The sequence below is a fragment of the Cavia porcellus genome, unplaced genomic scaffold, assembly GCF_034190915.1.
Source record: "Cavia porcellus strain 051 isolate PalLab524CR breed Dunkin Hartley unplaced genomic scaffold, mCavPor4.1 scaffold_2, whole genome shotgun sequence".
Lineage (NCBI taxonomy): Eukaryota > Metazoa > Chordata > Mammalia > Rodentia > Caviidae > Cavia > Cavia porcellus.
The window spans coordinates 70043771-70065564 of NW_026947485.1; the positions used below are offsets into that span (position 1 = coordinate 70043771).

Consider the following 21794-nt stretch of genomic DNA (forward strand, 5'->3'; position numbering starts at 1 on the left):
CCATTTGATATATTTATCCTAAACTGTTTTCCCAGAAGAATTATATACATCATACCACAGTGATATATGGGCGCCCATGTTTACAGCAGCACAGTTTGCAATAGCTAAATCTTAGAAACAACCCAAATGCCCATCATTTGAGAAATAGATTAGAAAAGATGTAGTCATTTTATATAATGGAGTACTACTGAGCCATAAAGAAGGATAAACTTGAGACTTTTACAGGTAAATGGATACAACTCGAGACTATACTCATATTTGAAATAAATCAGACTGGTGTATAAACATTGTATTGTTTCTTTGTGAGAAGCTGAAAGAGTAAATAAGATACAAAATATATAACAGATACTGTTCAAAAGGAAAAGAAACTGGAATGGGGAAAAGAAGAGAAGAAAAGGGAAGGGAAAAATATATAAACAAAATAGTTAAGATAATTATACTAGTAGAGTTTTTAAGTTCATTGAAAAGAAAGGTTTGTGTGAATATTGTTTGAATTCACAGTAACTACTGAGAAGATAATAATATACAATGTATTAAACATTGTTACTCTCCTATTATCTTGTTTGTGAACTTTTGTTTTATTCTTTCACTTTAAAATAAAATTTTTAAAACTCAATGTCACTCATAAAAAAGGGGGCTGAATGTAGATCAGAGTGAATATCCTGTGTGCAAACCTGAGTACGTTTCCCATGACAATTTGATAATGTTATTCAAATAAATTTTTAACTCACAACAGACACAAACTTGAATTTCTAATATGGGTTCAAAAATAATGAAGTGAACTGATCACTAGTGACGACATATTAGTCTAATTTTTTTTTTTTTTTTTTTGTCTTTTTCCTTTTTGTCGGTACCGGGGATTGAACTCATGACTGCCTGCTTACAAGGCAGGTGCTTATGCTGCTGAGCTAAATCCCCAGCCCCCGTATTAGTCTAATATTTTCTAAATTTTTGTGTTTTCTTTAGACAGGTGATTATATGTCCACATTCAAGCAAAGCTAGCATACAGTCCTGCTTTTAAAGTTTCACTATGATCATTCTGACATGAAGAGAAAACTTCCCATGTTTACCAGCTGGCCTTGCTACTTTCCATCGTTCCCTCATTTCCCACACTGTATTTACTCCTTTTCGATCCTTCCAAAACAACCTCTGTAAGCCTAAGTATTGATGCCCTTACAGATCTGTATTTGGGGCTCTCCTTGTACTGCAGTACTGCTTTAATACAAAGTCCTGTCTTATTTTGCTTTCATTTTTTAAAAAAATAGTGTCTCCAAATTCATAGGTCTGACTCCAGCTCACCCCAGCTGCCCACATTGTAGGAATAATCATGTCCAACACCTGAGATCTCGGAATAACCACAAACTGACTCCTACATCCTGTTACTGCCCCGCTCAGTCTGCTGGAGCCCAATGCACCCAGATATGGCTTTTTTTATAACAGCAAGCCAAAACCGCTGCCTCTGCTACCCAGCTGTTTTCAATTCCCAGACTCGTTCTCCCTCTTTGTATCACCCCATCAAAACCCATCCCACTAACATCTATAAAAATCCAGTTCAACCAACTCCTTTAGGAGCCACTTCCAGCGGTCCCGCTCCGATCCCTAAATTCTGACTGGTTGTGTGTGTGTTTTGGTGGGCCTTTGCCATCTTGACCAAACACAAACCACACATGGACAGTATCAATTATCTGAGAGACCACAAGTATCTCTTTTTGGTAGCACCCAAATCACATATACAACATGTGAATGTCCTACATCAAAGAAATTCTCAGTGTGGGTTAAAAAATCAGTATCTGCTAATGGTCGTCCTTTGCAGGATTACATTCATCTTTCTTTACAAAATTTGTAACATTCTTTCTTTCTTTGTTGGCATTCATAACTACATGGAATCTATTCACATATATTTTGCATTGTCATGGATAAACCCTAGAATTTTAAGCATACACAGCAAGCACTGTATCAGTGAAACTTGTATCCAGCAATGTGAAACTTTTCTTCAGATTATCATGGCCTTCCTTCACACCCTACAATGTCTTTTTTTTCTGTCTTTTTGAGACAAGAGTTTCACTATGAAGTTCAGGCTAGCCTTGAACTCACTTTATAGCCCAGGCAGGCATTGAACTTGCAGCAGTCCTCCTGTCTCAGCCTCCTGAGTGCAGGGATTACAGGTATAGCGCAGTTTTTTGGAATTCAAGAGTTCAGTGTCATCACAGTGAGTTCTAGAGTTGAGAAGACATGTTGTAAAATGTAGTGTCCTAGACATTTACCAAATTTAGCAACACTTAGCCACTTTCACATCCCAAAGACAAAATATCCAATACCCACAACTTAAAAGAGGAAAAGATTAGTTTGGCTCAAAGCTTCAGTTCATTATTGACAGGCACCAAGGAAGACACAGTGGCAAAGAAAAGCCATTCAACTCGTCCAAAAGGAAGCAGAAAGATGAGAGGAGCCAAAGAGAAGCATATAACTTTCTAAGCCATACCACCAGGGACCTACTCCCAACCATCTCATGCCTTTTAAGAGCATGTTCATTTACCAAAATCATGAATGGATGTACACACTGATCAGACAGTTCACACAGAATCCAACCAACTTCCAAACACATGAAGCATTCGATGCTTTATTTTAGGGACAAATAACACCAACTCTGCTTAAAGGTTACATACAGGGCACCCATCCCAAAGTGGCACCCATATACAAGTTTTCCATATGAGCCAGGAATCTTCCAACCACCTTGTCACTGTCACTGCACAATATGGTGAAGGCACTGGGAGGTGCTTCAGATTGTATCTGTCTCCCGGCCCTTCCTTTCAGACTTTCCCTGTCTTGCCTTCCAGGAGGTGGGCAGCTTTAATATTCCATTCACTTTACCATGGTACTTCTTTGGAGCAAGGAGAATTTGGACAAACATCATTAAATTATAAGCCAACAATTCTATTCTTCTGTTGTGTAAGTGATACATCGTTGGAGACCACTACAAAGCAACTCTGAGCAGGATTTAAAATTAACTAGTGGCTTTCTATGTTTATCTGTGAGTCTGTCCTAGGCCTCGGCCCCCTTGCCTGGCAATGGGAGCTGATTCATAGTAAGTGAACCTCTATGACTCCTGGCTGAGGCCTGTAGTGGCCTGTGAGGCCAGAGATACCTCAAAGGGCAAGATAGGCCACAGCTGAGGACACTTGGCTCAAACAACAATTAAGCAGATAGAGACAGGAATTATTGCAGGAATTACTCCTACAGTCTCACTCCTACCATGTCTTCATGATAAGACACTTCTCCTGAATTGACTTGATTCATTACTTGGAGACTACTTTGACTCCCAAAATCCTGCTCATTGCCTGCACTTTCCTCAGTTTCTCGGCCCCTTGTTGTTGGACCTAATAAAGTGGGTGGTCCAGAGAACTCTCTGTTTTAGCCCTCAGATTCTTGAGCTCAGCTAAAGGGTTTTGACCTTTCTGGAGCCCTAAAATCATATGATTTGTCTCATTTTATTTAAACCTCCGCCATACACTCATATCGGGCTATGTCAGAACCTAAAAACACATATTATAAAATCAACACAAATACAATCTATTATATGTGACTAATCTAAAGCACTTAGATAAATCTTTAAGAATTCCCTTCACCCTTCAGATTTTGTGTGTACAAACTATTATCTGTCAACAGTAAAATGTTGAGAGAAAACCCAAGAATTTATGAGAAAAGAAGCCACACTGAATCCTGTAACAACTTAAGAAACTACAGACCACCAAATCCATGGGCATATGAGACACCTGTTTTCCAGCACTATACAGTTTGTCAGTTATCAGTCCTTCTACAGCTGTTCTGTGCTCATAGGTGCTATAAGCAAGCACGTTTTCAGGGCAAGATGCACTAAGAGGAACTCTTTAACACCATTTGTTTTCTTTTTAACATGAGTAGCATCTTAAAGTCATTGGCCTTAAGTTTGTGTTGCCAAGTTCTTGTTATTTGCCTATTTCTCACCAATATAGAGAAATCTTTCAGTACTAAACAAGAAGCACCCTTGCGTTCCTTCCCAGTTTACACATGAAGTAGAGAAAATTCTGAACTACTCTACATGAATTTAAAATTTAAAAATAATTACTGCTTATTAAAAATAGGGCTGTGAGTTGTGGCTCAGCAGTAGGGTACTTGCTAGCATACAGCATACGTAAGGCTGCAGAGTCTATCACATCATGCTGGAATGCTGTCACAAAACTACTTTTTGTATGACAACATGTCAAGACCAACTGATCAAATGGACAATATCCAGGTTTTTTTCCCCTATGCATTGGTGTTTCCCTCAATTCTAGTTGAATATTGCTCTGTGCTTGAAAATTTCCATGTTTGTTTATATTTTTAAAAGCACCTCTTGAGTTCACTAATATTCAATGACCCAGGTACTCATTTCTGTAAGAAACCGTAAGCATCTTAGAAGTTGCTCTCCTTTTCAAAATGTGTAACTCCCCAAAGAATTGCTCTGTGCCTGGAAATTCACACTTTGTTTACATTTTAAAACAGTCTCTTAGCTTCACTCATGTCCACTGGCCCAGGTAATTATTTCTATAATATATCCTAAGCAACTTAAGAGTCAGGGTTAGGGTTAGGATCAAAAACCTTAATAATGAGATCCAGATAGATATCAGATGCACAGAGGTATCCAGGAAATTAAAACTTCTATTGAAAGGATATGCAGTATCAACCAATGTGCAGATACAATATCAGCTCTAGAATGCAGCGCTGTGGTTGACAAATCATTGAATGAAACAATTCTTAGAAAGGGATCACATCTTAAATAAATGTAAAGGAACGGAAATTATCCCCTGCACATTATCAGATCAGACTAGTATGAAATTGGTAATAAACGGCAAAAGAAACCACAAAAACTATATAAGCACGTGGAATTTATGGGATACAATTAAAGCAGTCATATGAGGAAAATTTATAGTTGTGAATTACCACATCAGCAAAACAGAGTGAGCTCAAATAAATAATCTAATGTTGAACCTCAAACTTAAGAACAAGTTAAATCCAAAGCTTGTATGCTGAAGGAAATTAAAATGATCAGAGCCGAAATTAATGTCATGGTACCACAGAGAGCAGCCAGAAAAAACACATAGTAACAGCTCTTCTGAGGCTATGGAGAAAACTTAAGCATCATTGAGATAACAGGAAAAAGGGAGATTAATCTCTTGCAGAAGAAAAAGAGGCTAAGAGATGGAGGGAGCACAGAGTGAGGCAAAGTAAAAGGGCTAAAAAATACAATGCATGTACCAACTTTCCACAATGAAGGTAAACATTATGTATTGTAAACATGTACTAATAAAGATAAAGATTCAAAATATAAATGGGCAGTCACGTCAAACATATACTTCTAGTTTCTATAATAAGGAAATATACAGGTATTATCTCAGTCCACTTCTGTTTTACAGAAATTGCCTCACAGAAAAAATGAGGAGGTTTACTTTTGCTCACAGTTTTCTCTAGGCTGGAAAATTTCTTGATTTTACACAGATCATCCCAGGGAAAAAGACCTAGGATGCATATGTGGGCTCTTTTATCCCTCTCTTCCAATTCCATTATTCAACAAAGGGGACATCAAAAAAATTTATACATTTGTAATTGCACTTCAAGTGCCTCAACTGCACATTTATACTCAGATGAAGTTTAGTATATCTCATAGGGTGTTAGATTTCAACATTGAGTTTTGTGTGAAAAAATCAGTATAAAATTACAAGAATTCATATTTCTCATGTATTTTCTTATAGGCATATGAACAGAAGATATTAAAATACATGCCCACAGAATTTCATACATGAATGTTTAATTCATAAAATCTACAAGGAAGACATAATTCTAATGTATATGAACTAATAATGAATAACCAAAATGTAAAGTACTCATAAAAAAGAATACCATTCAGCCACAAGAGAAATGACCTCATGATAAATGCTACACATCTATAAAGTGCTCAGTAAATTACTGGATCACTGGCTTGGGAAAAATGGACAAATTAGTGCAGGTGGTAGAGTTTTTGTAGGAGATAAAAGAAAATATTCTAAACTAACTGCAGTGATGATTATTTATATATTTAAATGAATGAATCAAACGGTAGGTAAATTATATATTAGTAAAGTCAGCAGAAAATAAAATACTTAGATGATTATAAATGTTCAAAGAATTTGGAGTTATTCACAGTACAAGAAACAATGAACAAAAGGAAGAAGAGAGGAAAGTGAAAAAGAGGGAATGAAGACAGAAGGGATATGGGAGCGAGGAAGAATAAAGGATGAAAGGATGGGAGAAGGAAAAAAGAAGAGTAAAACATACAAGGAAGAAAATGAACATGGAACAGCTGATAGGGGAAGCAGGAAGGAGAGAGACAGAAGGACAGGAGAAAAGAGAATCACAGAGACCACTGTATTTTACATCCCTGGACACAAAACTTCCAAGTTGGTCCTTTATGGGAAAGACTTTCTTTTGGTTTTGTTCTTTACTGTTTTGCTCAATTTTATTATAACTGATGATATAGGCAATTCTTTTTAAGATAGCAAGAGGCAGTATGGTAACCACTGTTGATTACCTTGTATTTTGTTTCTACATTATCTATTATGTCTATCCTTTTGATTTGACTGACTCTGTTCTGTTATGTCACATTTGGTTTTACTCTCTTCAAAAAAAGTAGTAAGAACTGTGGGAGTAATAAAACCCAAAATGTGTAATTGTCATTGTAAAAAAGAGAGGAAAAGAAAGTGCTCTAAAGGATATAACTGCATGTATATTTAAGCATATAAGACAGATAACGGTATTACTGAGTTTTTATTGGATCATTGAACAGAACTGTTTGCAGTCTCATTGTTTGAATGTTCACTTTATATACTTTAATTTTGTAACTTGAACAACTATTTCTAAGATGACAATATGTAATCTATTAACTAGTGATTTCCTACTGTTTTTTAAAAAATTCTGTATAACTTGTACCCTTTTTGTTTTGTTTTTTCTTTTTCTCCTTAAATAAAATTTTTTAAAAAAGAGTATCTTATTAGTCTAAGACAACAGGTGATAATAATTAGAGGCACCCCTGGTTGCTAGGCATTAATAAATATACTGTCCATGACTTTAAAGATGGAGAAAGTAGGTTAAAAAGTACATGGACATGTGTAATCTGTATTTACTACAGACAGTACCATGATGAGAATATTCTCCTGCAGTGTAAGGTATTTCAGCAAGTACAGCAGGAAGAAAACTGACTGGAGCTGCCATAAGAAAGCCAAGAAACCAAAAAGGATGCACTGAGAAAGAGATGAGTACATCTGAACAGGCATCACTGTTTTACCTGTTGAGATCCAAAACAAAGTGAAGACACACGGGTGAAAATTTAGGTTGTAGAACAGAGGAAATGGTATTGTTACCAGTACGGTAAAAAACAATTTTTAAAAATCTATGAGGTTTTTCATTTAGAGATAAGTGACTTCCTAAGGCCAAGAATGTAAACAGCTTCCCCACCTTTCCTCAGTTCAGACAGATGAATGAGCAAAGTATGCAGAAGCTGACACCAGGAAGCCTGAAGCCCAGTTTCCTTTCTCCAGGAAAGGGGACAATGAGGTAAAGATGCCTAAAAGTGATGAAGTGAGAAGATTTGCATCATCTCTCTGTGCTCCTCTTCCCATGTGTCTTCCTGCAAAAGACCCTTGCCCACCTCTTAATAGACAGTGTGATCTGAGGTAAATAGGCTCTCCATCTCCTCTGAGCTCTGAATATATCGTTTTTTTTTATCCCCTTTCCCCTAATACATGGCTTCTTTCAATTTGGTCAGCAATGAGATGAATGTAAGCATATGAGCCTGAATGTCCAGTACTAGTTTGGCACACACTAAGTGATGTGAGAGACAGGCATCCTGAAAGTCACTTCAGAAGAGAGACTGACTGCTCCTGCCTGGCCAATATTCAGCATTTTAAGGGCCTGGAAAAGCTGTTGGGTACAGTTTTTAACCTGAAAATCATCCTCCTTTCTTGTTCATAAAATCAGCTCTCTATAAATTCTTGGCGGTAAAAGAAAAAAGGTGGTGGGGCTGGAGATTTAGCTTAGCGGCATAAGCACCTGCCCTGCAAGCAACGAGTTCGATCCCCGGTACCGATAAAAAGAAAAAAAAAGAATAAAGGTGGTCTGGAAAGTTGATCAGTTCCATGTGTTTTCCCTTAGAAGGTGCATTCCAGGAATCTTCTCTCTCCACAATGGAGAGCTTCTCTTCAGTTTTTCACTAGCTCACTTTGGGCAAGCTCACTTTGGGCCCCACTATTTGGGGCCGTTTTGGACATAATCAGGTCGTTTGGGAGCACTGATTGGTCTCTGGAGCATTTGTGGTGAGGTAAGCACCTTTACCACTTACAAGCATCAGAATATATTGCAGGTCATTTTGAGGTCCCTGATTAGTGCAAGAAGAGACTGAGAGGAAGATACAATTTCTAGGTTTTTTTTTTTTAGTACTCATTTGTTTTTGTTTGCTTTGGCATTCTTTTTGCTTTCATTTTATTTTTCTTATAACCACCTTTATTGTAGGTTGGACAATACAGTTTGAGTACTATTAGAAATATGTAACCCTCTTGGGCTTCAATTTATTGTAAGGTTTCTTTTGAGGTTCTTGAACCATTTCATGACCTAAAAACTTGGATTAAGAGATTTTTAAGAGGATAGACACTGGTTGTGTGTTTGAGGAGCTGTGTATCATTTTTCAGAATTGCTTTGTTTCAAAATGTTATTAGGACTACTTTCTTAAACAAGAGTGGTTTAACAGGACTACAGCTTCTAGTTCTGGTGGTTATTCTACTTTGCAGAAGTTGAGGTTAACAGACCTCCCCTATGTCTTATTACAAGGGAAGTGGAGGTAATGAAGTTTGCTTATTAGATCTAATAAAGTCCATTTGACAGCTTTCCCTAAGTGATTTAATATATTCTTTGTTTCTTAAAATGTATAAAGAGTATATCTGAATGTATTAAATATATTTCAGACAAGTGTCTTCCTTAGGGCAAGGGCCTTAACATCTTCCTCTGTCTCTCCTCAGCCCAGATAAATAAACAAAATATGCAGATGCTGACATTAGGAAGTTACGAGAAAGGAAATGATGAGCTAAAGATGGCTAAATGTGGCAGAGCAAGTGTGATTTCCATTATGTCTGCTCTTCCTTCCCTCTGTACTTAACTGAAGAAGACCCTTGCCCCTGTAAATGGAGAGCTGGTGGTTTCAGACAAATAACCCTCTCTGTCTCTTAGCAGATAGATGTGAATAAATCCTTTTACCTTTTTACCTGAATATATGGGCACTATGATTTTTAGTGGCAAGCTGTTGGGAGCAGGAACCAGGGGTCCGGCAGTGAACAGGTGTGGAAAACCACACACTGAAGCTGGACCTCAACCAGTTCCTTATCCTGCAGTAACCTCAGCCTTCTAGACAAAGCATCACGCTGATATTAACCTGGGAATAGCTTCATAACATAAGCAAAGAAGTTTCTCATGGGCCCAGGAACATGTTTATCTCCTGGGCTGCACAACAAAGAAGTTTCTCATGGGCCCAAGAACATGTTTACCTTTGCTGCATGCACAAGAAAGTGTCCTGAAGTGACTTGTACTGCTCTTTGTTTTGAAACACTATAAAAACTCTGGAGTCCTTTAATAAATCTCCTTTTGCCTCCTGAGCAATTGGTCTCCCTGCGTCTTCAGTCTCTCGCCTGACTCCTTCCCCGCGCTGGCCGTGGCACCTAGCAGCAAGCACAGGGATTTGGAGCATATGAGCCTAAGTAAAGGAAACTATTTCATGAAAATTCTATGTTAAGGAGCAATTTTTTTGTGTGCATTACTCCATTACTCTGCCTCTTTCCTCACTTATTTAATAATAAAGTTCTTAGCATAAGCAAAACTTTAGCAACTAATTGAATTTTTCTAACACTTGAGTACAAGAAAGTGCATGCATTTGGTGCCACTGCAGTCAGACACAGATGATTAAGCCTCTCATACTATGCATATACTGTGCAAATATTTGAACTGGGATGTTATATACCATATTTTTTGGAAGTGTTTCTCTTTTAAGTATGCAAAGATACTGGTTTAGATTTAGTTTCAATTTGTAATACTAGAATGTGCTACAAGACTACATTAATGAGGCATGAAAAAATTCAGTGGTTTAGTTTTGCACATTGTTACAAGGTAACTGGAAGTCCTATAAACTATATTTTCTATGATCCTCAATGTAATCAAATTTTTTCTAAGAACCACACTGAAGCCTCTCTACAGACTCTAGCAGAACCCATATTAAGTAAGTATAAGGGTCCTATCATGGGAGCCAATAATCAGATATAAAGATGCCTACTTTCAGATATGGGATGATTATATGTGGTTAACTCCAACTAAGGGACAACTTAGTAGAAAGACACCCTTATGTTCAGAACAAAGAAATCACTCCAATTCTCATTGGCCTAACTCTACTACATACATACTACATGGATACCCCCCGACTACTGTATTCATATAACTTTACAGGTCAAACACTGGTTTGCAACAGACTAATTTAACCTCCCTTCAGTGGCACTTGCTGGTCCTGAGGAACCAAAATGTGGCCCTGGGTACCTCCTGGATAGATAGGGAGATGTACCCTGGGACTTGCATGTTTACAAGGCAGGAATGTCAACAAACCTTCAAATTTACCCCATCTATGACATCAATGGTCCAGAAGTGTCTTTCACTTTGGCTTCTATCTTTATTTGTTCCCTACGATTACAGGATATCATGGAACACTTTAAGGCTTTGACTAATTATACTCAATGGACCTTCAATGACACTTTGACTGACCTCTCTCTCCTAAATGAGAAAGTAAAGTTAATGAGGCAGACTGTCCTCCAGAATCAGATGGCATTAGTCATTCTAACATCAGTGCAAGGAGGGTACTTCTGCAATTAATTGTAAAAGTTGAATGTTATATATATACTCCTGATACTTTCACTAATATCTCAATGACTGTTTAACATATTAAATGATAGGTTAATGCAATGTGGAATGTTGAAGTTCCCTGGACCTTCTTCTTACCCTGTTTGTGGGAGGCTAATACTGAGTTCCTGGTGGAAACACTTGTGGTTATAGTCATAATAGTCGTTGATCTTATTATTTGGCCCACATATAATTGTTTCTTTGGTCTTGTCTCCTACAGACTGATAGCTATATGCCCATCCAAGATGAGAATGCATGGCATCTATGGAAGACCTTTAGTTAGACCCACTGTAGAGTATTTCTGACTGCTGATCACAACCATGACTCCCTTTAGATAACAATGGCCAGAACAGTCATTGCCCTGTCCCTCCTCATGGCAGATAGGGATACCTCTTAGATGGGGGAACTATTGTAGACAGCTAATTTATATTGAAATATTATAGGCTGTCAGACAGGGTTAGGTCCTGGAGGGAATAAGTACAGAAACTAATAATACATTATGATTGTGGTTGGAGGCATATCTGTTGAAAGCCTGGCCTCAAGATAAAGACAGAATAACCAGGTCTATATTCCTTCCCAAGAGATAAGCAATATGCTCTAACTGGTATCACCTGCTCCAATAAAGTATAGACAGACTTCAGTCAGTCACCCAGGTGGGTGACCAGGATCTCCTGACTCACTGCTTCCTTGTTCTATATACACCTTCTACATGACTTGCTTCCCCATTAGATCAATATTACCTAAGCAGACATAGTTGTAATCTTATTGGTTGATAATAATTTATTCCACATTGCACCTTCCTCATGATTTTGCTCTATAAAGCTTCCACTGTAAAGACAGGTCCATAGCAATTCATGTTGGACCCAGCCTGTTTCTGAGAAGCTATCTCTCTCAATCAATATTTCCTACTCTTAACCTTCATTGTCCCTTAGAATTCATTCTTCAGTTTTGGGGAACACCAACTCAGAATACCTAACTCATATTTTTCATACAAAATTTCTTAAGTGATCTCTTATTTTCAAAGTATGTAATGAAATGTCCTTAGAAATATTTAGGATTAGGTAATAATTTATAATGTATAAATTAAAATTCAAATTAAATACCTTTCAGTTAAATATGCAGGTTTTGAAATATATATTTGCCATACACTTTAGGAGTAAAATACAACTATTAATTAATACAGCAGGAATCAATATACTGGAAAAGATGAACAAGACAGGGGTAACAGCAAAAGTCACAAAGAAAACAAGAACTATTTATAACATCACAGACATTTTAATTTGAATGACAGAGTCACAAAGTGACCAATGCTGAACATCAAATTTTGATTTTGTTACATATAGCAGCTGGAATGTTGGTATCACACGTGCACAACACTGCACCTAGCCAAGCAAGGATATTATAAGAGAAATAAAAGACAATAGTTAAATTGTCACTATTGGAATTTAAGTAGTACACATGAATTTTAGAAACATAAATTTTGGGAGCCAGGGGTTTAATTCAGTGACACAAGTGCCTGATTGGCAAGTGTGAGTTCCTGAGTTCAATCCCTGGTACCAAAAAGAAAAAAAAAAAAAAAACATATATACACACACACACACACACACATTTTCAAACATGGAATATGAAAAACAATGCCAAAAAATCCAACAAGATGGTAAGCAACTGAAATGAATCAAAAAAAATTTACCTTTGTAAATTCATCTTCTAATGAGACAACTGTTTCATTGAAACCTTAAGATATTGATCAAGATGTGATATATATATATATATATATATATATATATATATATATACCAACTTCCCATGATGAATGTTTGCTATACCTACAAAATATAGTAATGTAACTGGTAACTGAAAAATGATATGCTCAGCTGCCTTTACATTACATGCCTGGGTTTTTTTTTATAAAGCAAGGAATATTTGCAGCTAATTTCATCAAGCTAATCTATTTTCACCTAAAATAAATCTTCACTTAAAATCAGACAACATGTTTACCAGAAAAGACAATTATAGGCCCTTTATACCAATATCACCCAGTAAAATACAAGGATTTATTAGAAAATAGTCTGTTATATTGGCACTTAGGTAAGAGGTGCCATGGCTTCCTAGGCTGTGTAATGCTCTAAACTCAGTCCAGAACAATATTTTAAGTTTTTATTTTATCAAAGATAAGGATGGTTAAGAATCAGAGGCCTAAATCAACAAAGAATAATGTCAGGAATTACTTGAATTTAGGCACAAATGTATTTTCTAAATTGTAATTTCTATTGATTATTTCTTAAAAGCCTCTAATCTTAAAAAAAAATCAAAAACGTTCAACAACTAGATACAGCACTTATACCATAAAAATAACACATGGGACACTAACGGAGACCCTCTACATGAATTTTTTAGGACCAAAAATAAGTCAAGGATATTGATAGTTTCCACTGTTCTGTCACATGAAACCCAAAATCCATGTGTGGTACTAGAAAGCAAGAAAGCAAAAAAGACAAATAAGTAATATAAGCATTCAAGTGAAAGAGTTGAAATTACTTTATAGAAATGATAAAAATTATCAAGATATAACATTTCAGGGCAAAAATAAAAACACCAATCCTGTCAGAGAATTTCAAATGGAAAAAATTATACTGTTTCTCATATTTTTACTATTCACTATCACTACAGCATCAATAAACTTAACTGACTCCCAGGCATAACACATACTATGAAGAAATAGTATCTTTTTCTCAAGGTCAATACACACACAATAACTAGAGAAACAAAAAGATCCTTTGTTTAGATTTGTTTAAGAATTACTTTTTAATTTAACTTTGAAGTTAGAAAAAATTTTTGTTATTAATAGAAATAAAAGTGCAGCAATATGCATATGACATGTGAATATGAACTTTTAAGAAACTACTTCATTTTAAAAATACATTTACTTAGAAGCTTGAAGTTGTATCATATTTTGCACACTTCTAATGTCAGCTATAAAAAGGTAATGGATGGTCCACTAACTGCTTCTCTCAATCTATGTCAATATTTCATTCGACATAGGACAATCTCCCTCACATATCACTGCAAGGAAAAGATTCTGTAAGCACCTAGAAATATTCATACTCTTTCAAGCACTTATATATCTCTGTAAAATATTTTCAACATCTTTAAAAATCAGCAACATATTAAAAAATACTACTCCTAATTAACTTTTGCTCTCCTGACATTTTGGCACAAAGTAGTCTTAAACAGGGAGATCACCACAAACTAAATGGCAGCTTGGGCTATGGAGTGAGTTCAAGGTCCAACTGAATTGCAGAATCAGATCCTCTCTCAAAAAACCTAAAGAAAGCAACTGGGGAACATTATCTGCATGTTTAGAGAATAAGGTACAGTCTTAGATTTGATGATATAACATGGCATGAATACTACAAAGTACGTCATTAATACTACTGATTAATACCAGTGAATGAACTATAAATGTCACAAATTATTCTAGAATCCCTTTTAAAAAACAGAGGATGAGACATTATTTTTCAAATCTTAAATAAATATAAAGAGAAAAACTATCCATTTCTATAAGTTGGGATGTACTACAAAGTTATAGTTACTTAAGTCTGAACATCAGATGACATGTAAACACTAAATTTATAAGAAATATTTCTACTGTCCTCTAAACTATGATTTGCTAAGGCTGGCAGTACAAATAAAGAGGAAGAGGAAACTAATCATCCATTAATGGTGGTAAGTTGTGTATTGTATGGGCCAAGTAAACATGATTTGTGCATCACAAACATTCAAAGATGTACTCCAGTCAGATATATGACAAAAATACTAAAGATGAAAATGTGGGGCTAGGGATATAGTTCAGCGGCACAGCAGCTGCCTGGCAAATATGAGGTTCTGAGTTTGATTCCCAGTATCCAGGAAAAAAAAGTAAAGTGTAGAAGAAAGTATAAGAAAATGATTTTCTGATTTAAGAGTGCAGAAACTTCAGATATAAATTTGCAAAGCTGCAAATTTTAATGTGATTTGGAAAGAAAACAAAAAGGTCACAAGTTTAGCAAAAAAAAATCACTGATGAAATTAATCTGCAAAATGATGGAAAGTATTTTCATTCTCTAGAAGTAACAAAGAAATACATAGAAAAAAAGAATTTAATTGAAAAGCATCCCCATCATAAACATCAATATATAAGTAGAAAATTTATACAAGGGTTTCACAGGAAAAAAAAATGAAGACCTAAAAGAAAGGTGCTAATAATACAGAAGAATGGAAATGAATCTCAATTCATATTCATAAAATTCATGAAGTTTGAAACTCTGGTGTTGGTGATTATGAGAATAGAAATAACTACCTACTGGTGGAGGTGGTATGAATAGTGTGCATTGGGTTTTAATGGATACACACTCTGTGTACTAGCAGACATGCTCCTGAGCAATTATGACATTTTGTTAAATCTGTTCTAGGGCAGTAAGAATAAATGTTCCCTGTGGCACTTATACCATTTTGATAGAATTCAAAAACCATGGTTTCTCATAATTATGAAAATGGCAAATAAGGTATTACATTGAACCTACATGTTTTTGGAAGCATGAAATCACCAGTGGCTGAAATTTTCTGACTTAGCAGGTTCAATAGACACATAAGCTCCTGAATGACATGGTACCCTGAGAGGGTAAAGATCCCAGGAGCTACCAACTCTCTGCTTCTCCACCCTACACCCACGCTGACTGATTCTCCAAAATAATTCCCAGTCTATATTGAACTCATTCTCTCTTCTGGCTTCCTCTTTAAACTGCTTTTCAGATTCTACTAGAGTAAACCAGAAAAGGATCCCTTGTTTGGATGTGCTGTGATGATACACACTGGGAGTGTAAAGCCAGATGAAGAGGTCCTTTGAACTGAAGCTCTGTGCTTTATCTCTGCAGTGCTCTTCTCCACAGGCTAGAATCCATGGCTTTCTCCAAGATACCAATATGAGAGAGTTGTTCACAAAGTTTGAAGAATTCAGGCAAACTCAAGGGAGTTTCAGTGATTGTAGTATCAAGCCATATATGAAACATATGGCAAAGCCTTATCATCACCTCTTTCCCCAGAGAAATGTAAGTCATTACAAAGGAAAAATGGTCGCAAGACTTGCATGTGACAGGCATGACCTCAGCTGATTAAGGGTAAGGAAGAAGCAGTGGGAAAACTAGATACAACAAAATGCCAAGTCAAAACACAAACAAAGAAAACCAAATCAGATAGTCAAATATTTTCCCCAAAATTAAGGCAGACAGAATGGTTCCCAGAATTCGCATAAAGTAAGAAAGGAGTTTTCTCTTCAACATTGTACATTCTTGGTGCGTTGTGGTTAAACTGGCACTGTGTTTGTTTATTATCAATTCCTATCTTACTGCCTTGTCCTGGTAAAGCAAAGTGGACAATAAGAATAAAGCACTGCACTTCTCTATCATACAAAATATACAGATAAATAGCCAACCAGCCCTAATGCAGAGTAATGCTCCTTTATCCAAACTGCTCATACTGTGTCTTAGTTCAGTTCCTCAGGAGGACCTGAGTAATACAGTGCTCAACACAGGAAACTACCAATTAGTTTCATATCCTCCAAAGGACCACTTTGGCTGTTTACACTCGGAATCCTGTCATACTAACAGAGCAGCAGCTCACTACTGTGCCCAGCGTCTTGAGCAAATCTGTAACACACACCATTTCTGTGCAAACATTAAAATTCAAAAATTGAAGTAAATTTTCCACTGAATACTAATCAGTGTTTCTTTGATTCTTCAGTACTTCAGATTGAACTCAGGGCTTTCTGAATGTTGCACAAGTTATATTACATTGGAGATACAGCCCAAGTATTTTTACTTTATTTTGGTATGGGTCTTGCTCCATTATCCAGGCTGGCTTCAGAACTGCAATACTCTGCCTCAGTGTCCCAAATGCCAGGATGAAAGTTGGGTGCAATCAGGCCTCACTGAAGTTTCATTTAATCAAGCAGTGCAATCCTGGTTAATAGTGGTAATTAAAGAACTGGTACGTTAGCTAGGCATGTTGGTACATGCTTGTAATCTCAGGACTCCAGGTAAGCTATTCAAGATCAGAAGTTCACTGCAGCCTGACAACTTAGTGAGACCTGGTCTCAAACTTAAAAACAAAATATTAAATAGGGTAGGGAATGTAATTCGGAGCAAAAGTCCTGAGTCCAATACTCTGTGCAATAAAAACATCAACCACACTTTGCAATCTTCTGTACCAGGGAGAAATTTCTTTCCATCACACTTGGATGACCATATCCAACAATATTTAAGACTACAACAAGGCTTCATTTCTAATTTCCAGTTTTTCCTAAAAAATAATTAGGTTAACTGATAAGTGGTAACAGAAGACATATTTATCGAACTTCTACTGACTTCTCTAAAGGGCTGTGCTCTTTGATCCACTCAGACTGAGCCATGGCACAATTCTTTATGTCACATAAAATCTACTCTGACTTCAGGGGAATGCATTCTCTGTTGTAAGCGTGGTTGTCACCCTTACCAGCCCCTTCTCTCCCACTTTTTTTCTCTTTCCAACAGAGAAAACCTTTAACCCTACGTATTCCTATGCCTGCAGTCCTCACATTTAGGACTATATCTCTAGTTAACACAAACCCCACCACAATGAAGATTTCGATTTTTCAAACAACTGTCTATAACCAGTCCAATGGCTACTGCAATTACACTCCTCTCCCCTTCCACTCCTACCCAAATCACACCTTCATGTTACTGCCTGACTTTCTTACAGGACTTTTTCTTGCCTTAGATAACACATTAACATCATCTCCATTTTTGCATTCTGAGCTCTACGGACAGTCCCCACTTAAACCGTATATTTGTTAGAAAAGGTGCTATCAAAACAATTAATAGTATTTGTCTTCAGTTCTGTGTTTTTCACAGGAGTCCACTACGTACATGGCAAGTGCAGCAGCACTGAGTAACAACAAAAATCACGTTAAACCTATCTTGGGATTCTCACGGCACTTATTATTAACTATCCTGAGTGTGACAATGTGGGGACAGAACTGAAGATTTCAGGATTCAGTCTCCTTATGAAGGGGCATTGGCCTGAGGAGCTAAATTGTTGGCTTACGATCCTGTGGCACAGGCACACATAAAACTGGGGTCCACCAGCCCTGTTGGAGGAAAGAATGAGACCATGGAACCAGCGCACCAGAGCTCCTCCAGTCCAATCTTCACCTGAATCTGAGTGTGCCCATAACTCCCACTCTCCCCACTCAGGTGGAGATGCGACTGTGAGCTGGGGCTGAGACTGCATTCCTGGCTGGTGCGGTAACTGTGGGGAGACGTGACGCTGGGTACCCAACGTGGGCCAGACTCAGCCACGGCAGGAGATTCAAGGCCACACAATGCTAGCGAAGAGGAGGAACTCAGACGCCACAGCTTGCAGGGACGCTCCGACCCGCCATCGCCGGTTTCTACACTTCCGGGTTAACCTCGCCACATCCCATCCCAGTCCTTCCCACCTCGGGACACCATCCCACACCATTACCATTGCGTGGTTTGAGGGTTTTCCAGGGTCCTTCCAATGCAGCCTGCAGCCAGCAGAAATCCTAAAACAAGGTGGAGAAGCCAGATCAGCTGGCGCTCAGAGACACCCTCAGTACACGCTCCGGGCTACTGTGCAAGGAAACAGAGCCCGCCTCCCTTGGCCCACCTGATTGGACAGCTGCTGCAGCCTGCATCCTTACCACTGATTGGCTCCAGCTTCACGGTCTGCCTTCAGAGCTGTGGCAACAGAAACAGATCCCTCCTGGTGTGAGTGGTGCTCAAATGGTGTATTATAACCCGGTCGTTTGTAAAACAGTTTCTCTCCCAGCTTGATATCCTGCCTAAAATGCATTTAAGCAGAGTTTATTCCTAGCCTGCAAAGCTGACACCGTTTTGTTTTTCTGACAGGGTCTTACCATGTAATTCTGTCTGTTCTTAAACTCACTGTAGAGCCCAAGTGGCCTTGAGCTTACCCTTATTCTTCGGTATTATCTTCCTTACTACTGGATTTACAAGGGTGCACCACCACTCCCAGTTACTCCTGCCTTTTTACTGCAGTCAGCTATTCCTGTGTGTTGGTCCTGAAACTGTGGTCACATGAATGCTAAGTTTTAGAATTAATACACTATGGGAAAATCCCTGTAAGAGACTGTCATGAGGGGCTGGGGATTTAGCTCAGCGGCATAAGCACCTGCCTTGCAAGCTGGCAGTCCTGAGTTCGATCCCTGGTACCGATAAAAAGGAAAAAGACAAAAAAAAAAAAAAAAAAAAAAAAAAAAAGAGACTGTCATGAGTCCAGGCAAGGCCAGGGCACAATGGTATGGAAGGGCTAATGTGGTGAGAGGTGAAAACCATGCAATAAGGTGGTTGTCTTCATGGTCAAAACTTTTCACCCATTGTATGTCTCAATTTACTCACTTTAGCCAAAAAAAAAAAAAAAAAAAAGTGCCCCAAAATACAGTTATCAAATAAACTCATGTCCTCATGTTGAGGAAAGGAAACATAAGGACTTCAGATTCTAAACACAAGTTGAAATTCCTCATCTTTCAACACATTAATATTCTTAGGAATATTATATACTATAAATACTACCTGGAGTCATGTGATACTCTTGATAAATATCTTGTCATGAGAGGTGGGTACAACACTAGTAAAGCATACCTCTGATGGGTCTGGTTGCTCTGTGAGGAGTGACATGATAGGCCATTATCTTTTCTCCCTGTTTTTTTCTGGTACATTTTGCCCCATACTTCCAGTTTCTCATATAAAAGTTACATTTCTTTGTTGTCTTCCACGTTGGTATTTGTCCTTTGGAGTAAAAAAGCAACCAATTTTAATCTCTGAAACCATAAGCCATTTATTCTTAAATTGTGTATGTCAGGTATTTAAATATATACTACTGAACTAATGAAGTTAATAGTAGGTGTCTAACAGTGATATATGTGCACCTATGTTTATAGCAGCACAATTTATAATAGCCAGATCTTGGAAACAACCTAAGTGTCCATCAACTGAGGAATGGATAAAAAAGTTATGCTATTTTTATACAATGGAGTACTACTCAGCTATAAAGAATGATCACATTGAGATATTTATAAATAAATGGATGCAGCTTGAGACCATACTCATAAGTGAAATAAATCAAACTCACATGTATAAATACTGAATAGTTTCCCTAGTGGAAGAAATGGTAAGAATATATAAAAGTATATGGTAATCATGATTCCCCATTATATTGCTTTGAAGCCTTATAATGTTTTCATTCATTAATTGGAATGGTTTTATTCTGGGTTGTTTGATTTTATTGTCTGTGATGGTATGAACAGCTATTTTGAAAACAAGACATTATAATAGCTAGTAATGATTTAATATCTTGTTTTGAGGACTCCCACCAAGCTTTTGTTCTTCTGTCTCCATCGGCTTTATCATATTGTATCTTATTGGATTTTATTATATATGATAGTATAAACAAAATATTTTATAGACAAGGAGATAATATAGTAGTAACCTTTGTTCGTTTTCTGTTAGTTGGTTCTGAATACCCTTTAATACTTTCATTATCTTGAATGGTTTTACACTTTTTATGTTTGAAACTATAGTATATGAAGGTATACTCAAGTATTTCAAGGAAAGAGACACTATGGTAGCTACTGTTATGTCGGATTGTCTTGTGGTGAAACACTATGTTGCTTAAATTGTTCTGTCCTGACCTGTTTTGTTATGTCCTCTTTTATCTTAATCTTTTTTTAAATAAAAAAGTAGGTGTCTGAAAAAAATAAAATGCCAAGTGCATCAATACTTTTTTAGAATATATAAATGAGGTTTCTCAATGACTGTTCTTCATAGATTTGCTTCATATTAATGTATTTCACTTTGATTCCAGCAATCCTTTGCATATGGAAACAACTCTAGGGAAAAGCTCATAACCAATAAAAACCTCTCAAAGGACAAAATTTCCTATATGATTTAGATATTAGTCACCTACTTTTCTCTGTTCTATAGCTTGTGGTAGTCAATAGTCTGTCTCAAGCTGTTCTGAACAGCTGGACGCAACAAAGAGTTCTGCAGGCCAGGGGGATGATCATGGCCCTTCCTCATTATGTTCAAGATACATCTCGGTTTCAAGTCACTGGATTTAAGACTACTCTGCCACTACAATTTATTCATCTGCTTTACACCAATACTGATGAGTTATTTGACCCCAGTATACTCAAGTGTTTAATATGAACCAAAAGACTCATTGTTGTTCTTATATGTACATGAAGAAAATACATGAAGAAATACATGAAGAAAAATATAGGTGAAGAGTTTGTACATGGATTTAGAACATGCAAGAATTACTACTTACTGAAAAATAAAATGCCATTAATTTCCATATGACAAAATAAATACAAAAATGTTAATCAAATATAATCACTCTCTATTATCTGTTTTGCTTGGTTCCTTCAGTCTTTCCATTGAATACTGTCACAAGATGTTGTTCCTAGAGATTTTATATATTCTATTTACCTTTCAAGAACAATCTTGTTACCCTCTAGCAGAACTAATTTTTCTCTAGTCAAATCCTAAGTATCACATAAGTTCCTCCCACTTTCAAAAAGTGTAACTGCCCTAAGTTTTAATCTTCTGAAGGCTCAGGAATAATCCCCTATTTGAAACTGTGTTACAGGCATATGGTGATATTTTGGATGAATTCAAGGGGCAAACTTATTGTGGCTATTCTCCACAGTCTATCACACCAGTGGAAGTATAAGAACCTTCATAGAATATTACATTTTC

At 37.0% G+C, this 21794-nt stretch overlaps 1 protein-coding gene across 6 annotated transcripts in view; it reads right to left on the reverse strand.

Moving 5' to 3' along the window:
• LOC100731866 (zinc finger protein 14-like) overlaps window positions 1-21794 on the reverse strand; it is a 49183-nt gene that overhangs the window by 20370 nt on the left and 7019 nt on the right. For 2 of the 6 annotated variants that reach the window (XM_063243440.1, XM_013158269.3), the window contains exons 2-4: window positions 19677-19823; window positions 18716-18856; window positions 18517-18577 (exon numbers count right to left, since the gene is read on the reverse strand). The exons of 3 other annotated variants lie outside the window; for them this stretch is intronic. In XM_063243440.1, coding sequence (XP_063099510.1) covers window positions 18517-18577; window positions 18716-18856; window positions 19677-19753 — 279 coding nt within the window. In that variant the 5' untranslated portion in view covers window positions 19754-19823. Of the gene's footprint in view, window positions 1-9584; window positions 12697-18516; window positions 18578-18715; window positions 18857-19676; window positions 19824-21794 lie in introns of those variants that run through there. One more of the 6 variants, XM_063243456.1, reaches the window with a different exon arrangement.